The sequence below is a fragment of the Lottia gigantea genome (genome assembly GCF_000327385.1).
Source record: "Lottia gigantea unplaced genomic scaffold LOTGIsca_15, whole genome shotgun sequence".
Taxonomy (NCBI): Eukaryota; Metazoa; Mollusca; class Gastropoda; family Lottiidae; genus Lottia; species Lottia gigantea.
In genome coordinates this window covers 3,905,738-3,930,066 of record NW_008707797.1, presented here as the reverse complement: position 1 = coordinate 3,930,066, position 24,329 = coordinate 3,905,738, and the positions used below count along the sequence as shown (strand labels likewise).

Below are 24,329 nucleotides of genomic sequence, written 5' to 3'. Positions count from 1 at the left end.
ATACAAAATCTATCTTTTTGGTTCCAGTTCACCATTCACGAATGAGAGCAACATTAATGAATTTCCTGCGTCGGGATGGCTGACAGACGATTTTCTCTCGTGTCAAACAGCTGTGTACAAAAACAGAATATTAAAAGAATAATAACAAAACGAAATTGACTTAAGCATTTTAGTTGTGACCAAGGAACACACTCAGATTTCAAATAAACCTTTAAATAAAGAAAATAAAGTTGAATTGATCTAAAGCACTGAATATTTATATCAAATCATAGGACATTTAATCAGATTAAATTTAATTCGTTTTGTTTTTTAGTAAATTTTAGTTGTGAAATTTAAACGACCAGTAGTTGTGACCTTAGGCGGAAGTAAATGGGAGCGCTTGAATCGGTTGCAATTTTGAGAGGGAAGTGGAAGTTGAATCATCCCAAGCCCAGGAAAGCTGTGAATTAGGTTGACAAAATAGTTTTAGTTCGTTAATTTTTTTGAAAGATCAAGACACTAACACGTAAATATACTTATTATTTTGTTGTAGGGTATCTATTGCTTAGTGGATTTCTAGTTATTGAGCAGGTACTTTTCTAGATGTAAATTTCGTGACAACCACCTTACAAAATTTAGGTCACACCCCTGTTTGTCATTATTTCTAGCCAATCGAGTAGCCTGTGAAACTTTTCTACATCTAAGCCTGGTCCTCCAAACTAGGCTATATAATATTTCGCTTTTAGATACGGTAGATCATCTCGTTTGAATGGTTACAGACCCAACGAAAAGGAAACAAATGTTAATTGTTTGTGGACAAAATGAAAATTCAGAATTATGCTGGCTTGTCATTTGTTATAATCCTGTCAACCAGCCAGCTAGTGGGCTATACTCATTATTAGGCTATTACAAATATAATACAATAACCTGTTTGTTACAGTTAATAGGCCTACTACTGTAGTTTACCATAAAAGTAAAGCATGTACTTGAGGTTATAAGTTATAGAGAATTTAAAGAATGTCATGTTTTGCTAATCAGTCTGATGACTCATTTGAGTTGTTCAATCCTTTGACTTTATCAAGTAAAAGCCTTTGTGTCTCTTCTATGATTATTAATATTACATGATATAAAGTTTAAACTGGGAGTGGGGTGATTTCCTGTACAATTTTGATTGTGGTTTGTTGTTTAGTTTTAAATGATAAGATAATCGTATACAAATTATTTATAATAATAAAATATTTTCATTGTTAAAATAGTGCTTGATAAATCAATTGTAGAGCGATATAGAAATACCACTTTTAAAATAGTGCTCAATACATCAATTGTTGGGAGATATAGAAATACCATTGTTAAAATAGTGCTTGATAAATCAATTGTAGAGCGATATAGAAATACCATTGTTAAAATAGTGCTTGATAAATCAATTGTAGAGCGATATAGAAATACCATTGTTAAAATAGTGCTTGATAAATCAATTATAGAGTGATATAGAAATACCACTGTTAAAATAGTGCTCAATACATCAATTGTTGGGAGATATAGAAATACCAGTGTTAAAATAGTGCTTGATAAATCAATTGTAGAGTGATATGGAAATACCACTGTTAAAATAGTGCTAGATAAATCAATTGTAGAGCGATATAGAAATACCATTGTTAAAATAGTGCTCAATACATCAATTGTAGAGTGATATAGAAATATTACTGTTAAAATAGTGCTTGATAAATCAATTGTAGAGTGATATGGAAAATGATTGTTGTTGATGAGTATAATAAAGGTTTATTTTATGTTCACTAGCCTTGGAATGATTGTCATACCATTCACCAATTTCCTTTTTTCATATTTTGAATTCACATTAACAACAATACTATAGGCTACATGGTAGGGTTAAAAGAATGTGAAATATGTACCTATCTGATGAAAATGTAGATATTGTTGTTTTGAATGTAACTTGATTACAGTACTTCAAACAATTAGCTGCGGATATATAAGCTTATACAGTTAGTTGATTCATAAACAAATTTATGTGAATTTAAATTCAAAAGTTGACATTATTTTTTGTGAATAAGAGGTCCTTAATCAAATTCTTAATTTTTATAGAATCTAAGATTGGTTACGTTTGATTTGTATTTTAGGAATATTGTTCTTGAAATGATCTTAATGCCAGGATGTCGTATTGTCTTAACTTCAAACACTTGTTTCTTGGATATCCTAGCTCTAAGTCTGTTTTGCGAATGTGTAGCTTTGATTGCTATGCGATCTAAAGACAATTAATAATAATAATATAATAAAATCTTTATTAGGGTGAAAATTAGGCCTGACCTTTTTACAATTTTGCCCTTCAATTGACCTATTTCGGCACCAGGATTGCTATATTTTATCTTAAATTTTCAATTCTTGACTTTATTTTATTAGATATCAAAATGTCGAGCCGTAAAACCAAAGGAAAGACCACCAAGAAACGTGCTCAGAGAGCTACCTCAAATGTGTTCGCTATGTTTGATCAGTCTCAAATTCAAGAATTTAAAGAAGCATTTAATATGATAGATCAGAATAGAGATGGATTTGTTGATAAAGAAGATTTACATGACATGTTGGCTTCCTTAGGTAAGTTCTGCTGTAAAAAAATAAAAATCAATATGGCAGTAAGCTTACCTGTTTTCTTAGATCACTTGATGAAGAACAGAGTGAAGCACGTAATGCCACCAGTATTAAATTATTGATGTTCAAATTGGTAGTAGAAAGAAGAGAATTACACCAGCATACACATAAAGCAATGTAATTGTCTGGTGTTCAGTTTTGGCATGGGATAAAAAATTTTTAACCCAGTTATAATCAGGCCTGGGATGATCATAATCTATAATAGTAATAATACTAATATTGTCCGTAATATCGTAATATTGTGGTGAGCTCTTCTAACAGACAAATTTTGTCTTAGTGTACACTGCTTGGCATTATCCACTTTCAGTAGCTCAAAGTTCATGTGACAATAAAATTATATAATTATAGGTAAAGATCCAACAGATCAGTATTTAGATGAAATGATGAATGCTGCTCCAGGTCCTATTAATTTTACTATGTTTTTAACAATGTTCGGAGAAAAATTAAATGGAACAGATCCTGAGGATGTCATAAAAAATGCATTTGCCTGTTTTGATGAAGACGGCACAGGTAATGATATAAAAATCAATACATTTCCCCATAAATAAGCCAGTGTAAAATGAAGAGGAGACTGATAGCTTAAAATCAGCTTAACTTTCTTGAAATTGAGTTTGTGAGAGTTGATATAAGTTAACACGACCTGCAGAACTTGCAGTACTCTACACTATTGTGACTATTGGTTTAACTAACAGTAATTAGTTTCTCATAAGCATTTATACCAGTATATGACAATATATTTGTAGGTATTATACCTGAAGAAAGGTTACGTGAATTATTAACAACTATGGGTGATAGATTTACAGATGATGAGGTTAGTTTTTTATTTAATTTGATTATTATGTTTGGTTTTAAAGGAATTTAGACTTTGACAAAGCAATTGTTACTGATATTAGGTTGTCATTGAGCCAAAATCTGAATGCAAGATGTCACAGTTTGTAGTAAAGTTTGATGATAATTCTGGATTTGAAGCCAGTGAGAGTCTACAGTTCAGCCGACCAAAAAGTGTATTTTGAACATTTTTGATTGACACAAACTCATCTGACATCTGTCAATTTATGTTTTAGAATTTTTAGAATATCTGATTAACAAACCAATAAATTTATCATTTCATCCATTTTCATTTTCAGGTGGATGAAATGTTCCGAGATGCACCTATTAAAAAAGGAGATTTTAATTATTTGGAATTTACACGAATATTAAAATATGGTAAAAAGGATGAATAGTTTCAAGCGGAAATCATCAATTTACTAACATTCCTATTTTTTGGTGGACCATCATAATATGACCAATTGACTACCATATTTGACCATTTAACCTGGTACAAAGACATTTTTCTGTGTATAGTTCAGAAGACAGCTGCTCTTTCTCAAGGAAAGGGATTTCTCTTGATGAATTTTAGGGCTTTATTTTTTAAATTATTGTCACATAGATAGCTGTGCATCAATATTTAGGATGATAATATGCAATTAATCAAATATCTGTCGTAAACATGAGGTCAAAGGGCAAATACTGCAATGTGACTTCTCATCATACCCATAGTTAAGTATTAGATTTAAAACTTCATTAAAGTGCTTCACGATATTTAAATGCTTCCAATCTTTGTAGGCTGAAAATAACTGCTTATAGATACATTCCAAATATGGAAATGATTCAAGGATATATTCCAAATATGGAAACTGATCATTCTAATTTAGGTATATTCCAAATATGGAGGTTTTTTTCACTAGTATATTCCAAATGGAAGTTTTTCACAAGAATATTCCAAATATGGCAATCGCTTTGCAAGTCTATTACAAGTATACTGCATTAATTTTGTAAGGATTATTCCAAATGTTGAAACTCTATTCAGAGGTGGCCTTTATTCCAAACGTGAATACTTATTCACTAGTGTATTTCAAATATGAAAATTTCTTCAAATAAATTTCAAATATGAGACAACATGCAGGTTTTTTATTATAGAGACCCCTTGTTGAGATGCTAATTGGACAAATATGGTATCAAGTTATCTCTATATATATACAGCACTATATTTTTAGTCTATTGTTTATTATTATTATTATACTTAGATCATAAGTATATCAGTAAAAGAAATCTCAACTACATTAGGTGTGTTTTTTTGGAAAAAATTAAATTTGATGTCCTACTGTTCTGCATCATGTGGGCTAATGAAGACAGGCAATACCATGCAGGGTGCAATGAGAGAAATTTTGCCCAGACAGCAGCATTAGCCTGCGCTTTTTTATTTGGATTTCCAATGGTTGAGGGATCTTGGAGACATGGGGTGTGTTTTTTGAACCACCTTATTTTAATAAAGGTGAAAACAGAAGAGGTATTATTGGGGATTATTAATGCAGTAGAAGTTTATTGTCTTTGAATCAGTACCTTGTGTATTCACTTCTACTCTAATGATAATCCCACACTGTATCTTGTCTGTTCTTGTCTGTTCGCGCCTTACAAGGGGATTTTTGGGTGACCCATAAAATTCAGATGTTATACAAAATTTATGGCATGGGTGGAAATGGTACCTGCAGATTACCTTGTTTGTGAATCAGGACAGTCTTTATGCTATTGCATTCCTGGCAAAATGTTCCGTCAAGACCATTTTCTAAGAGTCTGTGAAAAAAAATGTGAAACTCTCATTTAATTTAATATGATATAAATGAGAAATGTAAGAGCATCCAGGATAGATACATTATAATAAATACTTTACTATTTATCCTATTTTATACAAATATACAAAAGCATATGTACATAAAACAGATTTCAGAAATGGTATATTTTGCCGATAGTACTATATCAAATAAACAACATTTCCTCTGTGGACTCTTTGAAAGGAATGCTGAGTTGAGGAATCAAATTGTGAAGTGGCATGAAGTGCCAGAAAGAACACCAAGCACATTAATAATTGAAGTGGAACTCGAATATTGAACCAGGGTATTCTGGATAACATTGATGTCAAAATTTTATCTTACAAAAGACTTTCTACCAAACACAAATTAACACGAAAATAAGAAATTATTGTCTAAAAGAGAACACTTTGAGATAACATATTAAAAGCTTATAATTTGTATAGTTTCATTTCAATGAATATTGCACTTCTACTTAAAATATAATTGCCAATCTGATTCTATATTATCAGAATATTATGTTATATAAAAGTTGTTTTTAAATCAAATAATAAAAAAAGTTTATACATCTATCTTCTCCTTTATCATTTTATTGAGTTAAACATAGTATTGTTAATAAACATCAAAATATTAAAACTTATCTGTCATGTTGTCTAATAAAAATTCTACTTTTAAACAACTCTTAATATTAATAAAGATAGAAACAAACAATCTTTAAAGATAGTTTTCCTTATTTTTTAGTTATCGAACTATTTGATAATGATAATGAATTATCATGTGTTATTAATCATATCATTATGTTCTTATTGCATATAATTTTAGAGTTTAAACCATAAATGTTCATGTATATACTGTCTGGATAAACAAAAATAAATACTTTTTGACCTTTCTTGATCTGTCACTCATTGGAATTCTGCTTGTAATTCTCTTCTAATTTAATTAAATGAATTAATTGTGGATATGTGAGACAAACTGGTATTTTTCCAAGTCATTAGAACACCTCTACCTTCTATTGAAATAAGCATTAGCATTTTCATAAATGAAAATAAGGGAACCCATCTTAAAAATAATCAATTTAACATGGAATTACTTCCGACTCAATTCAAATATAAAATTAAATTTCCATTCATCTTATAACAGCTAAAATTCTGGTACTAATAAAGATAAACGTGAACATCAAGAGATATTTGTGTATATATCCCATAATACCGGACTGTTTAAAATCAATGTCTGATAATAACAAAAAATAATATAAATAACTCTAACAAAGTAACAACAATAAATATTCATTTACAATAGAAATATATTCCGTAGGTCAAGCACGCATTAAGATACCATATTTATAGTACCCTGCATGTCAAATGCGAGTTGCATTGATTACATTATATATATGTTATATTCCAAGATAGATCTCATTATACATAGACAATAAATATATAGCAAATGTAGGAATGCATTTTCAGTTACAAATTTTAGAAGTTGAAGTAAAAATGCCACTTTTCTATACATCCACAAAGCATTATTTTTTGAAACAATAAGCAGTAAGCTTATACTCAACCCATCATCTGGTAAATTTCATTTAACTTAATATCTGTATCTAAATTGGAAAATTGCTGATGGGGATACTTTCAGTATCAAATTTGAAGGTCTACAGTCAAATATTCCAGACCAAGATGGAGCAAATCTATACAGCCCAATAACTAGCCAACTAGCTACCCCTCATAGCCAATTTACATGTTCAGCAGTCTACATTTGAAACAACAGTCTTATTGGAAAGATAGTTTCTGTGTCATGGAAACGATCTCTTCTCACAATCCAACACTCTTATCCTATCATAGCATGGTAAACAAAGCTACACAATAAAATATTCAGGATGGTTTACTACATCTATTGTGAAGCTATAATTCACATTAATAGCATCCCATGGAATGGACCCCTGGGTGGGTAAAATCAGCATCCTGTATGGCATAAGCTGGAATCTTTATAAGGCAAATAAATGAGGCACTACCGATGTTTCAGTTGGACTATTTCTCACTAGATTTGTCTGTCTTTTCTTGTTGTGGTATTCGAGAAGATTCTGGAAGTTTCAATTCAAACCCTGATCCTGAAAATAAAATTAGTATTAAAATTGAACAACATTTAGATTCGAAGAGCACATATAACAAAACACACAGGTAATATATTATTGTTTGATGCATTTCTTTAATAACAAAGTACATAACTTACAACACAATCTTGATGACCTTGACGACCCTTGCCTTCAACACACTTTCCTAACCAATCCCATAAAGATCAGGATACTATGCTAGATCCCCTGATTCTTACCGTGGTATTCCCCATGTGATTTTTAAGATAATTCCACAAAAATTGCTTTGTAAATTTCACAATGAACCAATGAACTCACCTTTCTGTCCCAGATTTTTCAAATCTGTCACCTCGTGTTTTAATCTTAATCTTAAGATGTGCTGCATCATGTCTTTTCTGAAAGGAAAATTGTATGGTTAAAAACTTGAAACGGTCTGAATGGAATCTGTTGAAATTAGATTGTAAGGACAATATTCTCCTCACTCACTGCAACATTGCACGATGGTGGCTAAACTGGGAAGGGAACATACAAATATTATGAAAATAAATCCTTTCGGAAGCCATGAATGACATACTATCTCCACATCTTTGCCACTTATGAAAATAAAATAACTACACTTCCAATTCTATCTTCACTCCTGATTAAATATTGACAATCTTACCTATGTGTAACATCAGTTATTCCAATCTTTTCTAATTTTATTTCATTTATTTTAATTAATGTTCTACCTGAAACCCATAAACATTCAAATAAATATAACATAACATAAATAATGTAATTAAATAAATGTCAGCCATGTCCCCAAGCAATAATTATTTTCATATCTTCTCTTATTCATATAGACCATATATAGTGAATTCAGTGTGGAAGGGGTCAAGGTGACATAAGATGATGAAAATAATGCATGAAAAAAATAGACAAATAAGGGGACCAAAGTGCCAGTTACTTTGAGAAATTTAGGGAACAACTAGGTCAATTGAATTCATTTCCACATCACCTATGCTAGCACAATATATTTGGCCTTATATGACTTTTATTTAGTATTTATAACATTTCTCACTTAAAGTATTTTGATTATTAATCAGTATTATGCCGTCAACAATCAATCGCAATTTGGTAATCGAAACTCAGCCCTAGTGTTTACTGTGATATTTCCTAGCCCTATAGTGTGGGGTTTGAGGGCTTGAGTAATCTAAATGTCTTATCTTTACCTGTGACATCATTCTGATACAACATATCACCATATAAATCATAACACACTCCACCATGCTTCCTCAACCATTTATTGACATCAGCACTCGTCCAAAAATATAAGGGTTTTGGTTTTCCTTTTAAATTCTTCTTCCCATTTAAACTAGAAACACTTTCTTTAGTTGGTTTTATTTGCTAAAAATTAAAAATGTATCATTAAATCACTCAAAACCGTCTATGAAACTTGTTCTTGTTTGACTCTCTAAATAACTATGTCAGACCTGAGCTATTAACTGGGTCGAATATTATGTCACAAGAGTCTCAACTATCAACTCTAGTAACTATTGCAGTTCTGTTGTGATTCGAGAACAGGTCAAATGGCTCAAATTAAGATCTTAAAGCTTTAAAGATAAATTGACTTATTAACAAAAATGAGTGAAAATGCTTACTTAAGTATTGAAACAAATAAGCTTACCTTTAAGGTATCCATATCAGGAAGTTTCTCAGACTGTTTATCTCCATGTGATTCATTGGTATTGGTTTCCATGATAAAAACTATGAATATAAAAACTGGAATATACAAAAGGATATAATCATCAAATAATACAAAATGTCAAAAAAACAAAAGCAATCTGTCCAAGTAAAAATCTCTATTTTGATGATACTACCCGCGCCGTTATTCAGTTGTAAGTCATAAGTGAATCTCAAAGGTAAAGACAGCTGTGAACTGTCTGTCTCAATATCAGCTTCATTTCTTTTCCCACTCAAAGCAAATGTAACAGTGAAAAAGACAGGGATCTGTAGGGTTCAATATCGAATACTCTGGGGGTTCAGCAGAGTGTTGATCAATTCGTCGAAATAAGCATTCCTGATGCTCCCCCCCCCCCCCCCTCTTCTTTTGACATTAACAACAACGTCTCTTGCCCGATCTCAGACTGTCCGCATTTTGCAGCTTACCTGATTCATTTACTGCCAATTAATTATTCTTCTATGAAAGGACATTTAGAATAGTATTGGCCTTCCAAACGTCAGCATTAAGGTTAGAAAGGTAATTTTTAGTTCCTTTGCAGAATCCATACGCACTGCCATCTACGAATGCAGGTGCGCTAAGAAAGATAACTCTAGTTACTACCAATAACGACATCTTTTAACAGCCGAAAAACATCATAATTACTATGTAGTGATGCGTTCGATATACGAAGTTCATGTTCTTTATAGGTTCGCGTTACCAAGTGCGTAATGCTGTATTAGTTGTTCCTAAAACAAGTCTTCGACAGATTGAATGAATACAAGGGCTGGTCCCTTTTTTGGCAATATTTAAATGGATAGAGGAATAAACAAGCTACAGAATTATTAGAATTGAATTAGTTGATTTGTAGTAACGATTCTAAACTTAGTCCTACCTTTTAGAAGGAAAATCTGACTTCGTTTCTGTCTAAAATTAAATAAAATAAGAATTGTCATCAAAGTAATGACGGCATTATAATCGTGAAATTAATATCACAATGAAAATAATATTTACAGGTTTACTGGCGTCACACGCAGGTTTCAGTTTTTATTTCATTGTACATGTAAATGTATTAGTTCGTTGTAAGTACCTAAAATGGCATCTAATTTCGAAATGCGGTCCGTACAACTCAATCTGCCTATCGAGTATTAAAACATGGACGTTATCTAATAACGCCTATGACATGACAGCATTACAGTTCAAAAACCCTCTCAAGGCCCATTAGTATAATGATTACCAATGTTCAATAAAATGACTATTGTGTTATACAAATATATACCTGCAGTTATAATAGTACATTGTGCAATATAACCATTAGTGTTCAATAGAAATCATTCAATAGGTATAACATTTACTATTATTCATTTCAATTGATTATACAATAATATACAGAAAAGGCTACCAATTGAATAACCTGCAATATCTCACACGACAACTTGATAAACATGGAAACAACAGGCGACCAAAAACGAGCTCAAGATGCCAAGAAAGTGATGAAATTGAAAACAGACAAAAACGAAAGAAAAGTGTACATAATATCAGCTTGGAATGGATTCGTTAATAAATATGTACGACAGCAAAAGTGTGACAGTTGCGTCAACCCAAATGTTGGTGCCGCCATCTTTGAGTACAGAAATGGCGAAATGATTTCTTCTACTGACGGATTCAATATTCCTCCGAGTGAACTGCGTGATATTTGTTCTAAAGTACACGATGAGACCCTGGCAACTCGGTCAGGAATAACAGTGAATGGGGTTAACTTTAAGGTTGTCATTGCTGACGGACGATTTGGGATTTACGCTACAAGTGGTTCTGTAGGATGTTCTGTCTGTAAAACTGGGAGTCTAATTTGTGTCTGGATCCACAGTATTTCTGACGATGGTGCCAAATGTAATGAAGAGTTGATGAGATTAGGTGATTGTTTTCGATCCTGGGAACTTTAACCCGAGATGTTTTTTAATAACAAATTCACACGATTTGTGAAAGGAATAGAGTTTTGCGTCCTAATTTTCTGCATCTGATTGGACCGTCTGTATCTGAATACTGATTGGACTGTGTATACTACCGTCTGTATTTGAATACTGATTGGACTGTGTATACCACCGTCTGTATTTGACTACTATTGGATTGAAGACAGACATTCTATTTGTGTAATATCGTGATTTTGATACTTAAAACCTTAACATTTTTACAATGTGAACTATCCAAATTGTAAGATCAAGATGGAGCATAAGGTAATATTTTGTCTTGTGTAGGCCTAATGTTCAATGGTGAAACAAATATTCACTCGTATAAAAATGTCGGTTTATCCGAAAACCTTTCGGCACGTCTACAAATTTTCTCACTTTTTAGGTGGAAGGTCATTCATCCAATTAAGCATGTAACGCAAAAGGTTTCGCAATATTGAATTTTCTGTTGAACCCTTTCACACATGCATACTTTCTATCAATATAGATCTGTCTGAAATATAAACCTACTTACCCTTTCGTGTGTGTATTTCCCCCAATTCTTGGACTATAGAACAATTATTCTTGAATAAGAAACTAAAGGTATAATTTATTCAAAGTCATCAGTGATTAGACCATTAGGCACGATTTGCTTTAAAACTAGAATCAGTTCGTCTAACGATTTTCCTTGCTACTGTTATAATTACAAGATAAAGGCTGAGTAGAGAAGCCAAAGGGCAAATCAATGGTTTTGTTTTAATCAAATGTGATAGGTAATAAATGAGAACTAATAGGAAATGGTTGAAGGCAGTGTTATTTTCGATATATGTCACATGTTAACAGACGAGAACAATGGCAGTCAATCTTATGAAAACAGTGACATGGCAGTCAGTCGTTGTATTTGAGCTTTCCAAATGTTTATTACACTCAGGGTTGTTAAAACCACACCCTTTAATTAATAATCATTCAAGGAAATAATTTGGGATAGATTATGAGATGAATATTGTTTTTGATAAAATGGTTATTCATATTCATATCTTTATTCAAAAATGAAAAAATACAAAATGACAGTAGGTGACCACTCAACCATTATGTGGTTGTGGAATCACACAAAAAGTTGACATCTATCCTAATATGTTGCTGTGGAATCTCGCAGAAATTTGACATCTATCCTTATATGTTGCTGTGGAATCACACATCACACAAAAAGTTGACATCTATCCTAATATATTTCTGTGGAATCATACAAATATTTGACATCTATCCTAACATGTTGCTCTGTAATCACAAAAGGTTGACATCTATCATAGTATGTTGCTGTGGAATCACACAAAAGGTTCACCCCGCATTGCAGTAGAGGAGCACTCTATTGTTTTCACATCATATCACGTTGCTATGAAAGTAACACAAAAGGTTTAGACCTATCCCATCTTGTTGCTGTGGAATCACGCACCTGACTATCCTGATGAGTGAAACTGTGAAATTACTCATATAATTTGGTAGCACATGTACATCGACTATCAAATTTACGTTCGGGTTAGCAACTATTTTCTTGTGGAGTATAGCACACCATCGCCAAGAAGATATCAATCTAACATGCATCCAAATTCAGAGGGTCCATTAGTTCATCAAAATGACTTATTACACAAAAAGTCTCCAATTCTCTCTACAACCGAATAACACCCACCGAGTGACATATTTTCATCGTGAACACAAATAATAACACATGTGTTACATTTATATATAACACATCCTGAACCATTGAAGACGTCTCGACCTACCATTATTTTTCCTTCAGAGATTCTAGTCAACGTATATCGCTTACCGTTGATATTAATACCGTATTGTCGTAATATACTGGAATCAGAGAACCCGTCCACGATCTCCAGCACCTCTTCACGGCTAATATCAAAAGCTAAACATCCAGCCCATAATTTCCCTTCACCACAACTATGAATAGCAGCCTTTGAGGCATGTCCTTTCTCAAGTAAAGCTGCTATATAATCCTTCCAGGAATAACCAACCACTATCTGTTGCGGTACCATGTTGATGAAGCACTTACATTAAGATCTCCAGGATTTGATATGAGCTAGTTCTGAAAGGAAATTCGGTGATGTTAAATTGTTCCACTAGAAATTGCAGTATCTTACATGGTACAATGGTATCCTCTATGTCCCAAAAAAGACCACGAGATACTAAACTATGTACAATTTCAGCTCTCTATGGTCAGAATTGACAATTGCCTGTTCGAAAACCCTAAACACTTGCTTTCTATTACGTTTCAAGTTACCGCCAAGAACATACGTAGATAAAACTGTTAGTCATAAGAATAATCCACACATTATTGAAGATATTAAATCTAATAAAAATATTTTTAACGTCTTTCGCTCCCATTGATAAAACCCTATCTTTGATATTAGATAAAAAAAACGAACGATTGCAATAAGATATATCTAATAAATACAGGATTTGTTTTTTATATTAGACTAAATCTGCCCAATAGAAATATTTTTATTCACTGTATAAGAAGGCTTTTCCACCTTTAACGGATAGACTTTAATAAATATAATAACTCACTGATAGAGCTATATTTATAACCTTCAGCCATCATTGTCACTTCCAGATGTAATGGATTGCCTACTTCAAACAAAAAATGGGTAAATTACTGGCTCTATCAACAAGTAAAGCAAATATTTCTATAGCAGCCCACCCCCTCGAATAAAGAATGAAAGAATATCCAAGTCTTTTAAATAGGTGTGGCATGATAAATTACCGTACCTCAGTCTTAAACGTTATCTCAAAATCCAAACATTTACGAATTTTTCAAAAAATAATGTGGTCCTATACGTGATCTCCAAATTCAAATCCCAAAACTTAAGGTAACTTTCAAAATGGATTACTTACGTCTCCTCTAAGTTCACTACGAGAAAATATGATATTTGGTTTAGTTATTGACTTGTGACAAGGTTAGGGTAATGAGTTAAAAAGTCATTTTGTACAATAAAGGTATTGACATTATATAGGTATGAATACAAGAAAGTCCAGTTTTCAACCCCCTTAACAATAGTTATATACAATAGGCTATTTGCCGGCGACAGTAATTACCTTATTATATATGATTTACTATGTTATATGATTAAAAAATCTTCCAAATATGGTTTTTCTCACCATAGTGATTACCGATTGCGTATGGTTGCGAATAGTGAAAGTGATCATGAGTATCGAACGCAACTCACAACACAATTGCATGAAAGTTACGTTCGAAATTTATGGCCGCTATTCTTATTCGTAACCATACACGCAACTGGTGATTGTTATGGTGTGAGGGCCCATTAAGGTTTTACACGACCTGTTATGATTTTATATATATCTTACGGCAGGGGAATTGTGTCAAGCCGGTTGTGGGTTACGCACAGAAAAGTGCAGAAATGTATCAATGGGGAAGTAGGTTCCAGATGTACAATTCAAAAATAGTACATCATATACACAGATATCCAAAATTTCGGTTAATATTTCAAGATTATTCTGGTTTGCATGCGCTCAAAATTGGCTTGTAGACGCGATAGAGGTATAATTGACTCATGATTACACCTGTATATAGGCGAGATCTCGGACGAGTTTGATATTTGACAGTTTGGGAATTTATAGTTATTGCCCCCACTCGACTTCGATGTTGAAAAATATCCAAATATAACGTATTATTTATCATTTCAAAAATTTTTTCTGAAAATCTGTAAATAAAATACAAAAAGACAAATATATACAATTACAAATTGTTTCATAAGCAAATATAATATATACAAAAGAATTATTTTTATCGTGAAATTTGCATTGATTAAGAATGTTTTTGGTTATGCTTAAAATTTATAACGAACACATAAAGGGTTAAAATAGTATCTAAATCTTTTACAATTGATTACAATCTAAACAAGTTATAATAGAAACTAATTAAGCATATTCATTAGAACTTTTCGTAAAACTAATACTATCAATGAATATAAAGTTTATGATTAAAACTATTCACTATATAATTGTGATAAAATGAACTTAACAAATCACTCTATTTATACAGATATACTATCTAATGATTTACTCTTCTTAACTGCGTCAAAAATTCCCTGAAATAAAAAAAAAACGTTACAATATGGAATCACATCTTACTGGGTTACAGGTTTCCCTTCAAAGTATATTACAGCAAGAGCCGTTAACCGTTAAGCCTACCCCTCAATTGTATTGGGACCGGAAATACCCGGAAATGCCTTGATGGATTCTTTCATGGTTTAGCTTTATAGCTATACAAAAACATTTGCCAAATGTGGCTTTTGTCACAGAGAATATTCTCAAAAACCAGCAATCCAAAAAATGGATCGGAGCAACTCCATTCAATGTGACTTTTTGAGACTGGCCCTAACCGTGACGAGATCCCATCTGTATATCACTTCCTAACGGGCATGGCCAAATTTGATAGGTTACCGATTATCTTATACCACTCATATCATATCACCATACCTGTATTTGCTCTTCAAAAATGCCCCTTTCTGTGGTGTTAGGTTCGATCCACCATTTTGGCAAGTACTGAAATGAGCAAGAACATGATAAGTAACAACAATATTGATATATATACTGGGAACCTATATCCAAAAGTGTTTTGCAAGATTCTAGCATAGAATGAGCCATACAGGTCATATATCCTATAATATTAGGTCCTCTATTCTTAAGACTGTTCAGTTATGAACTTACAGCCGATAATGTATAACTATGTACTTACAGCCGATAATGTATAACTATGTACTTACACTCGATAATGTCAAACTATGTACTTACACCCGATAATGTCCAACTATGTACTTACACCCGATAGCGTCAAACTATTTACTTATACCCCCTAATTTAAAGCTATGTACTTACATCCCATAATGTAAAGCTGTGTTCACAAGGTCTACAAACTGTTCTACCATTCATCTGATCATCGGCCTTGCACTCGCAAATTTGACATGATGGTGGTTTAGCTCCTTCTTTAACTCGACCGACGAATGTAGAGATAGCATCTCTCTGAACCCTGGTTCTTTTGGTTACGAGGTTAGAGACAGCAAATATACTGCCATTTGTATGGAGAGCTAATCCAGCACAGATATCTACAGGTTTGGACATTGCGTTGAATAATTCCTTTTCTGTTTCTTCTTTGGTGCTATGGACTTTATTGGAATCAACTCCTACAATGTATATGGTATTTTGAATAATAGACAATGGTACGGGTCTTCATTAAAAGCCTGACAGAATATGTCTCAAGGCATGAAACAAGATATTAAGAGCGACTCTTTTAATACAATCATGTTCAACGATGGTTCAGCTCCTGAATGGACGGAGAACAGTTTGATTATTGTGATGATAATAATAACCATATTACTATCATTATTCCCTTGGGTTATTACCATGGTAGGAGACGGTAAGGAAACTTTGCAATGCATTCGGTCACCTACATGATACTTTAATCCACAATGATAAACAGCAAAGGGATACTGAAATTTGTCTTTATGAGAAATTTGAACTGCGGGCTGATCGAAATTTTTATTTTCTAACTATAAAAAAACCCTTTGCCTTATGGATTGTACTACTCCCTAACAGACTTCATAATGTTAAGGGTGATAATAATTAAGATTGGTCATAAACCTACCATAAACGGTTGTCCCTTTAAACATACCATCTTCAGGTAGGGTGAAATTCTCATCTCTTACAATATGTAGATTAAAACCATGAGTCTGAAGAAGGTTGTCCATATCAAGATGTTTTATGTCAAACGTGCACACTGAACAGGGAAGAAGAACCAAAATTTTAGAAACGCCGATTCTAAATGGATATCCTGTAGCAAGTCTTATAGCAGCTAGATTATCAGCTTTCAAGGTACTGTTGCTGAGTCTCAGATTCTCTGTGCCTTTCAGGAATACAGTGGCATCAGCAAACTCTCCACTCTCCATGGTGTTAACATGTTCTTTATCAAGAGGATAGTCTCCACCATAACCAATCAGTCCATATCGACTGTGCTTAATACCTAAAAATAATAGATAAGTTACGGATCAGAGGTGATCTAGGTGGGGGAGGGGAGGGGGGGTTGGGGGTGCTAATTGACTAGATATGTAAGGTATATGTGATCGCAATTTTATAGAAAAAAGACTTCACACAGAATCACCGAATTATGGGTAAGGATGTGTTATTACGTCCAAAAACCTATTTAGAAGAGCAGACATTTTTACACAACTACTCACTTCATGCCTCCTTCCCACTTTTCAAAATATATCCCCATTCTATTCGTTCTTACCGTATTTGTGTAAATCATTTTCTAACTGAGTAACAATTCTAGGTAATACTCTAACTGGGTCGGTATTACACTGCTTTTCTTCTACTATAAACACAATATCAGCTGAACTAGGTGTTGTTTTCTTGGATTCTGGTGTAAATTCTATTTTAGTACCTTGTTTAAATTCTCCTTCTGGACCATTACACATAACTGAAAATATAAGGTTAATTTTTTGCGTTAGGTCATTGTGTAATCGTTAAAGATCTAGAATTAAGTTTACTATCCACCTATTCATTACAATGTCAACATACCTGGTTCATTAAAAGCATATTCTTATTTTCAATATACATACACAAAACATAACAATTGATATTTAAAACATATAAATGAAGGTATATGCAGAATATACGGTAAAAAAGGTATCATGTCGTGTTGAAAAAATAACAAGAACTTACTACAATCATCAGGCATATTGATTGAAACACCTCTATTTCTACATTCTCCAACATATTGTCTAGCTGACCTACAAACACCATACTTCATTCTTTTAGCATTAATATTACAGATATCTTTAAATGATTCCGGTTTCACCTGAAAATAAATAATGCTTACATCAGAACTATTCTATAAGATAAATTGTATTAGTAAAAAAAGTGGTGCAATCAGAACAGAATAAAGATACACTATAAACTGATATTCGAAAAATAGCTGTGGTCTGTAGCTTCAAGGGACGTAATTACAATTAACTATTCGTCAAGAAAAAAAATGACGTTCCAAATGACTTCAAGTCATCACTGGTAGTCGATTCCTAATAAAACCTCAAAGACACAAAGTATAACAATTTTAGGCAAGACCAGATGGTGGACTCACCTGTTTAAAACATGGTCTAAATGGTGAACTATCGTCAGTGAATAATTTGATACATTCGGGTTCATCGTCTGCTTTCACATATTTAGCCATGTTGTCAGTAACACATCGTCTTCTTCCAATTTCCCACGAGGAGGCGAATTGTTGGACGCTGGTGGTCATCGTGTGTTCTGCAGTGGTCATATCGTTAAAGGCTTCATTGTCAAACGTTCCCAATAATCCAGCGACCTTGCCAAAGTACCATCCCGGTAAGCCAATGGTATAGATTTCATGTTTTGTATTGCAGTCTACAGATAAACCATGGCCGTTGGTGATGGTGATGATACCATGATTATTTACAACAGACACTGACTCGCTGACAAATGGTAACTCGACTTGTCGATCGTTGGCAATAACCTGTAAACAGGGAAAAAATGAATTATTTTCAATTAGATTAAGAGAAATATATAAGATACAAACAAATCAATTTGCCAATAGGAAGTGGCAGCAAAGAGACATCCTAGCAAAGAGTTGACCAGTAGTGGCATTAAGTCATTTATATGGATTACGTTATTCCAACGTGTAGAGTGAATTAAAGATGATGGTGGATAACCTTTAAAATGTATGAAAAGGTCAATAATATTCGAGTGAAATTGCAATCGTTCCATTTTGAAGTTTTCACATTATAGTTCATTAGTTCCTTGTAAACAAGAAATCTTGAATACATATTACATGGACTTCAGCTGAAACGCCCATCTCTAATATCATAATTTCTAACCTTGTTTTCATTGTTGACTTCAACAGTCAATCCTTTGAGTAAGACCACAATAGATTTAGGTTCAGAGTTCTTATCAAAGTTCAATACCACAGTGAAATTATCATCAACCATATCTCTAGCTAAAACATAACTACATCGACCAGCGAAATCAAAATGGCGTTGATCAAATGTTACAAAATGTTGTGTACCAATGACGGAAGCATGGGCTGAAATATAACATAAAATTGTATGAATCTACCACTTTTGTTGTGGGTTTTTAGAAAAAGAAAGTGGCGGAGCCAGGTTTACGTCCGAAAGGGGGCGAAATATCTAATCCATTCTAACCTAGTTATGAGATTTTTGCCCGAAAAACATGCTTTTGAGGCTACAGCAGTCCCGATTATTTAAAGATCTAACGTCTTCGGTTAACGATAGTCAATACCCACCAAGGTTAATGTATGCCCATGTAGTTTAAGACGTAAAATATTTAGACACTGTACCTCTGAATGGTGGTAACCACGATTTGTAGCCGTGGGTACCAAATCTGCTATTATAATACACATCCCAGAAAGTGGAGTTTTTGGTAGGCAAGTAATTATTGGCGAAGTTCTGAATCTTTTTGAAGCATCTCTTGACACCCAGATGTGGTGGATCTTGCAGAGATTTCAATGGAATTGGTAGGTACAAGTCGAATTGGATCTCGCCACGTTCAGTGTCAAATAAAATCATTCGTGACTTCTTCAAATCCATCAGACTTTCTCTCAGTTGACCGAGTTCTTCAAAAACTATCTCCTTAGTAAGATCGTATGCTTTCATCATGGCGTATTTGAAGTTCTTGTCTACATCCATGTATTTATATACCCAAACAGCCTAAAAAGAAACATACCATACCACGTGGGAAACATTTACTTTCACTGGAAGTTGACAAGTGAAGCACTTATAGCTCCATAGTAAAATATACACTTAGCGAGAAATGGATAATAATTCTTGACCAAAGCTCATTGGCGTTAAGATGTGCTTCCATGAATGACCTCGGCTCACAAATTCGATATCATCGAAATATATTGGTCGCAATTAAAATTCGATATGTGCAGAGAATCTAACTAGTGCCATATCAAGTCAACATTTACTTTTTATTTGAGATCAGTGGTATTTCTATGAATCATTAGGTAGAGTCGAGTAGGGGTCAGAGAATGATCAAAAGGGGGCTGGGGCTTAGAGCACCAGAAATTTGAAACTGGGGGCCAAAGCCCGGACAGGGGCGTAGAAACACCACTGTTGTCATCATTATTAGTTTGTGCTTGATAAAGATTCTTGTATGTGAATTGAAACGTTGCAGAAATTAAAGAGAGGAGTAGTATATCCATAATAGTGTTCTTGTGTATTTAACCACTGTTGTCGATTAGATTAGATAACCAACCACAATCGGACTTGAAACGTGAAATGTACAGAACTGATTACCTTTGCATGTATATCCTTTGATAAATCATACATCTGTTTAAACTCCTTCTGTTTCATGAGATCGTGGAACTGAGCTTGAATAACAGACTTTGTGTTGTAGACGATAGATTTGTAAGTATCTACTATATGAGGTGATAAGGATGACTGTATGGTACTATCAACAGCTCCGGCTATTTTATTAAAATCTACATCAGGGAAATAGTCTATTCTATTCTTCATCTCTTCATACTTCTGTCTTAGTTGTTTGAACTGTGGATGCTCGGTGACCATTCTTGTGGTTTCTAGAATTAATCAATACATAATTATTTCAAATTGTTAATCAAGAGCCAAATGTAACTGACAAATGCTAAAAGAGGCAAGTGTTGAATATGATCTCCATAGAACATAAAACATATGGGAAGGAAGTTGCACCAAGAGTACCATGAAATATATCAAGGAATTGCTCAGAAAATTCAGAAAGAATATTGAGTCGACCACAGTATTCTATTTACAATTGTCAACTGCTCAAGTTATTTTAGTCAACAGCGAATAAAATTATATTTAAAGGTTAAGCTATCACTAACTCACCATGTAACTTGCGTTGTAGATATCTCCTTGTAGCTCGGTATTTAGCGTACAAAGCAGCCGAATATTCATCTGATTTGTACATCAGGTCGTTGATTTGAGCTGTTACCATTTGTTGGTATTTCTGGAATATGAAAAGTTATGAAGAGGATATTCAGTTTGTTATAATATTGCAGTGAAGCACGCCTCCTTCTTTAATAGTTGGGTTCTGAATTGACAGACATGATGTTTGTTAGTACTTTGATATGATTGATTTGACGTAACGGAAAGGTTTAATCTATATCAGGTAAACAGTATAGGTAGGTATGTATGTGAAATCCCCTAAAGAACTGCTTTGCAGTGGCGGTGCCTAGCTCCCGAGATTAGGGGGACAAGTGTCGAGGATGGGATTTAAAATGCGACAGCTATGTAACAGCGCATAGGCAAGAACATTTTTGAAAAATAAAATTGATCTGATGCCTTCTGACACATATTGCAATTGGGGGTACAAACTATTTTTCTGTACCCCACTGGCACAGCCACTGCTGCTGTGTTACAGAAGTGTGAGGTATATCATAAAAATCTATGTGTCGTTCTTACACAGATTTCTAAGAAAGACGTGTAATATCGTATAGTTTAACATCATATGATTCAATAAGCTTACCCTGATCATTCCCATACCACGTTGGACAAGTTCTTGATATCGTTCTTTGATGGGGTATCTCTGTATAACATTACTAACTTCATCCATTACCTCGTCCATCTGTTTATAAGCTATCTTTAAATCTCCTAATAACTCTGTATAAGCAACACTGTAATCAAGAAACATATAACATATGATCATAACATCTCAAACCATGCTTGAGTATAACAGTGCAGTAATCAGGAAATAAATACGTGATCAATTTGATATACACAGTAAAATATTGCTTGAAATGAAGACTTAAACCATAAAATTGAGATTATGTTAAAATAAAAACAGAAATGTGGATCATGGACAGAAAACGGCTACGCTGATAACCTATATATGATGTACTGGCATTGCCTGCTTTTCACTGAAGAAGATTGGTAAACAAAATAACCAACAAGAATTTATTCGTTTACATGTGTATATGACATAAAAATAATACATACTACGCAATCAACCACAATCTTGTCCAAGGATGACAAAAGGGGCGACCTAATTAAGTAAGTTAGGTGCTCGGATTGGTGAAAATTACAGACTAAAATTTGTGTCCCTTAACTTATCTTGAATGTAATTTGTAGAATGCCAAATATATTCAAAACGTTTGCATATACGTACAGATTCAATTGAGTACTTACAAGACTTCATCGAACAGTTCATTCAGGGTTCTACTCATATCTTTAATATGTAGATCATTACGATCATAGAATCGTTTCAACTCTCTTCCAATGATATTTAACTGGCCTTCCATTGATTGCATCTCTACATCCACAAAAGTCATAATGGGAGCCAATTCATTCTTGATTTCATTACTGATGGTAACAAACTTCATCCTCACTTCATTACCAACAGCGTGAGCAGCACCATTATACAAATTGTTCATAGCATAGGTAGAGACCTGAATCTTGTTTGATATCATTTGCTGAAAAACAAAACAGTTTTTGGTAAAGAACATTAGTACTTCGTCATGAAAAGCGAAGTTCTTTTCTGTTTATCTTTATGAATGTTTTACTATTACATCTTCGTATTTTTATTTTAATTATAACTTGTATTCAAGCCCTGATCACCACAAAAGAGCTCACAAAAACTCAACTCATCGAAAGCTTTGCTGTGATCAAATCCTTGACCAAAGCAATTGATTTTTGGTTTCAGTTACTTTTGAAAGTAAAGTAGACAATGTGCGTACTAAGGTTTGATTTGTTTAACCTTATTTGAGCTTGTTTCCTCTTACTTGCACTTTGTAGTAGGGTTCTTGCGTTGCACCTTAATACTCAACTGTGAGATAGCCGTCAGTGAGCAGTCCATCAGTTATCTATTACAGTTATAGTTATTACTGTCTAATCTGTTATTACTGTTTACCTGTAACTCTGGAATAATGCTGGGACTCCACAAGAATCTGCTATGTAAGACATGGGAATTGTTCAGTCTAATGGCTACAGACCCTGCTGAGAATTTCTCTGAACCTCGTTGTCGGAAGATTTCAGCCTGAATAAATGTGGAGTTGATATAATGACCATTGATGTTGATAAAGGCATGGGGATCATCTGAAATTACAAGAGTGTAAGCGAGTCTAGATCCTTATTTCACAATAACTTACGTTAGGATACCTTAATGAATTTCAAAATAATCTGATTGATAGGCGACTCCCCCACTGCAATGGAAAATATAAGCTTTTGTGAAACTGATTTTGTGCACAAATAGACAAGATCTGTCAGCCCGCTTAATAGCTCTGAAAATATAAAAAGGCGTACGTTCTACCAAGAAAAAAAGGTAATTTGACGAACCTGGATTGTAGTTCATAGTGAAATCCATTTCCTTTCTGTTACTGTCGAACAAGAGGTCTGCTGTGACGTGTTTAGTTTGATCATAGGTATTCTGAAGTCTTAGTCGCATTGGTATACCAGGTGTTGCTTCACCACGGACTTCTACACTCTTGATAGGTGATATGACCTACAAATTCAAATGGTATCGGTATTATTTAAGTATCAGCGATGTATCCTTTTATTGAGGCATTTTGGTAAATGAAAAAAAGAATTAATTGCTGGTCAGATTTGCCAATCTATAGAATATTCGGTCTAAATCATGAAGAAGCAAGCTAATAATTCCATAGATAATATTATACTTACTTCAAAATTCAAAGTCTTTCTGAGTCGATCAATTTCCCCTCTTAAAGCAAAATTCTTAGCCGTTTTGTCAGAAGCGAGGTACAACACCTCTGTACCACTTGAGACTCTGTCTTCAGCTCGGCCAGCATGTGAATTCACCTCTACATTGACTCCTGTAGCCGGATGGCTCAGTTGCAGAGACAAACTGTAGTTTTTACCGCTCTGAGTCGGAGCAACATCTTCAAGTTTGGTGGACAAACTAATGATATGGTCTGGATTAGTATTATAAGAGAATTCTGATTTTCCGTAGAAAATTGATGATCCAACATCTTTTGAGTATTCAGTAGATAGTTTATAGGTCTGAAAAAAGTAAAGAAATGTTGTTGGTAAAAATCCTCTTATTTTGGGCATTTACCAAACCTTATTTGAAATGCCCTTTCGCCAAAACCCTGCCACACGTCGAGCAATTAGCGGTAAATGGGTACGGATAATCCGGGAAAGATTAATGCCAAGAGGTTTGGCCGAGGACTATATAGTTGGTAGAAAGGATCCTTAACTGTCAACCTAAGTTGTTATCCTAGTAAAATATAGTTTGTTTCTTTCTGACTTTTCAAAAAGGGATCAAGAGTGTGGGGAAGG

The 24,329-nt window shown here is 33.6% G+C and overlaps 4 protein-coding genes across 4 annotated transcripts; 1 reads left to right on the top strand and 3 right to left on the bottom strand.

Annotated features, from left to right (window-relative positions):
• Positions 1–373: 373 nt before the first annotated feature.
• Positions 374–4,845, top strand: LOTGIDRAFT_230842 (hypothetical protein). Its single transcript, XM_009050609.1, has 5 exons — positions 374–505; positions 2,395–2,586; positions 2,989–3,150; positions 3,384–3,451; positions 3,768–4,845. Exons 2-5 carry the CDS (start codon positions 2,403–2,405, stop codon positions 3,861–3,863), a joined length of 510 nt encoding a protein of 169 aa, XP_009048857.1. The 5' UTR covers positions 374–505; positions 2,395–2,402; the 3' UTR covers positions 3,864–4,845.
• A 2,446-nt stretch (positions 4,846–7,291) lies between these two features.
• Positions 7,292–9,688, bottom strand: LOTGIDRAFT_158026 (hypothetical protein; the record flags this gene model as incomplete). Its single annotated transcript, XM_009050608.1, has 6 exons — positions 7,292–7,371; positions 7,672–7,748; positions 8,015–8,081; positions 8,565–8,739; positions 9,020–9,114; positions 9,628–9,688. 6 exons carry the CDS (start codon positions 9,686–9,688, stop codon positions 7,292–7,294), a joined length of 555 nt encoding a protein of 184 aa, XP_009048856.1.
• Positions 9,689–12,626: 2,938 nt separating this feature from the next.
• On the bottom strand, positions 12,627–13,043 carry LOTGIDRAFT_112056 (hypothetical protein; the record flags this gene model as incomplete). Its single annotated transcript, XM_009050607.1, has 1 exon — positions 12,627–13,043. One exon carries the CDS (start codon positions 13,041–13,043, stop codon positions 12,627–12,629), a length of 417 nt encoding a protein of 138 aa, XP_009048855.1.
• A 5,835-nt stretch (positions 13,044–18,878) lies between these two features.
• LOTGIDRAFT_112525 (hypothetical protein) lies at positions 18,879–19,097 on the bottom strand (the record flags this gene model as incomplete). Its single annotated transcript, XM_009050606.1, has 1 exon — positions 18,879–19,097. A coding segment is annotated over one exon (219 nt), but the record flags the coding sequence as incomplete, so codon positions are not given.
• Between the last annotated feature and the right edge of the window lie 5,232 nt (positions 19,098–24,329).

Bases quoted from the DNA above. Each gene is read 5' to 3' on its own strand.
- LOTGIDRAFT_230842 (XM_009050609.1), top strand. From the start codon at position 2,403: ATGTCGAGCCGTAAAACCAAAGGAAAGACCACCAAGAAACGTGCTCAG. The intron at 2,587-2,988 runs GTAAGTTCTGCT...ATATAATTATAG, and splicing joins TGACATGTTGGCTTCCTTAG to GTAAAGATCCAACAGATCAG. The intron at 3,452-3,767 runs GTTAGTTTTTTA...TTTCATTTTCAG, and splicing joins ATAGATTTACAGATGATGAG to GTGGATGAAATGTTCCGAGA.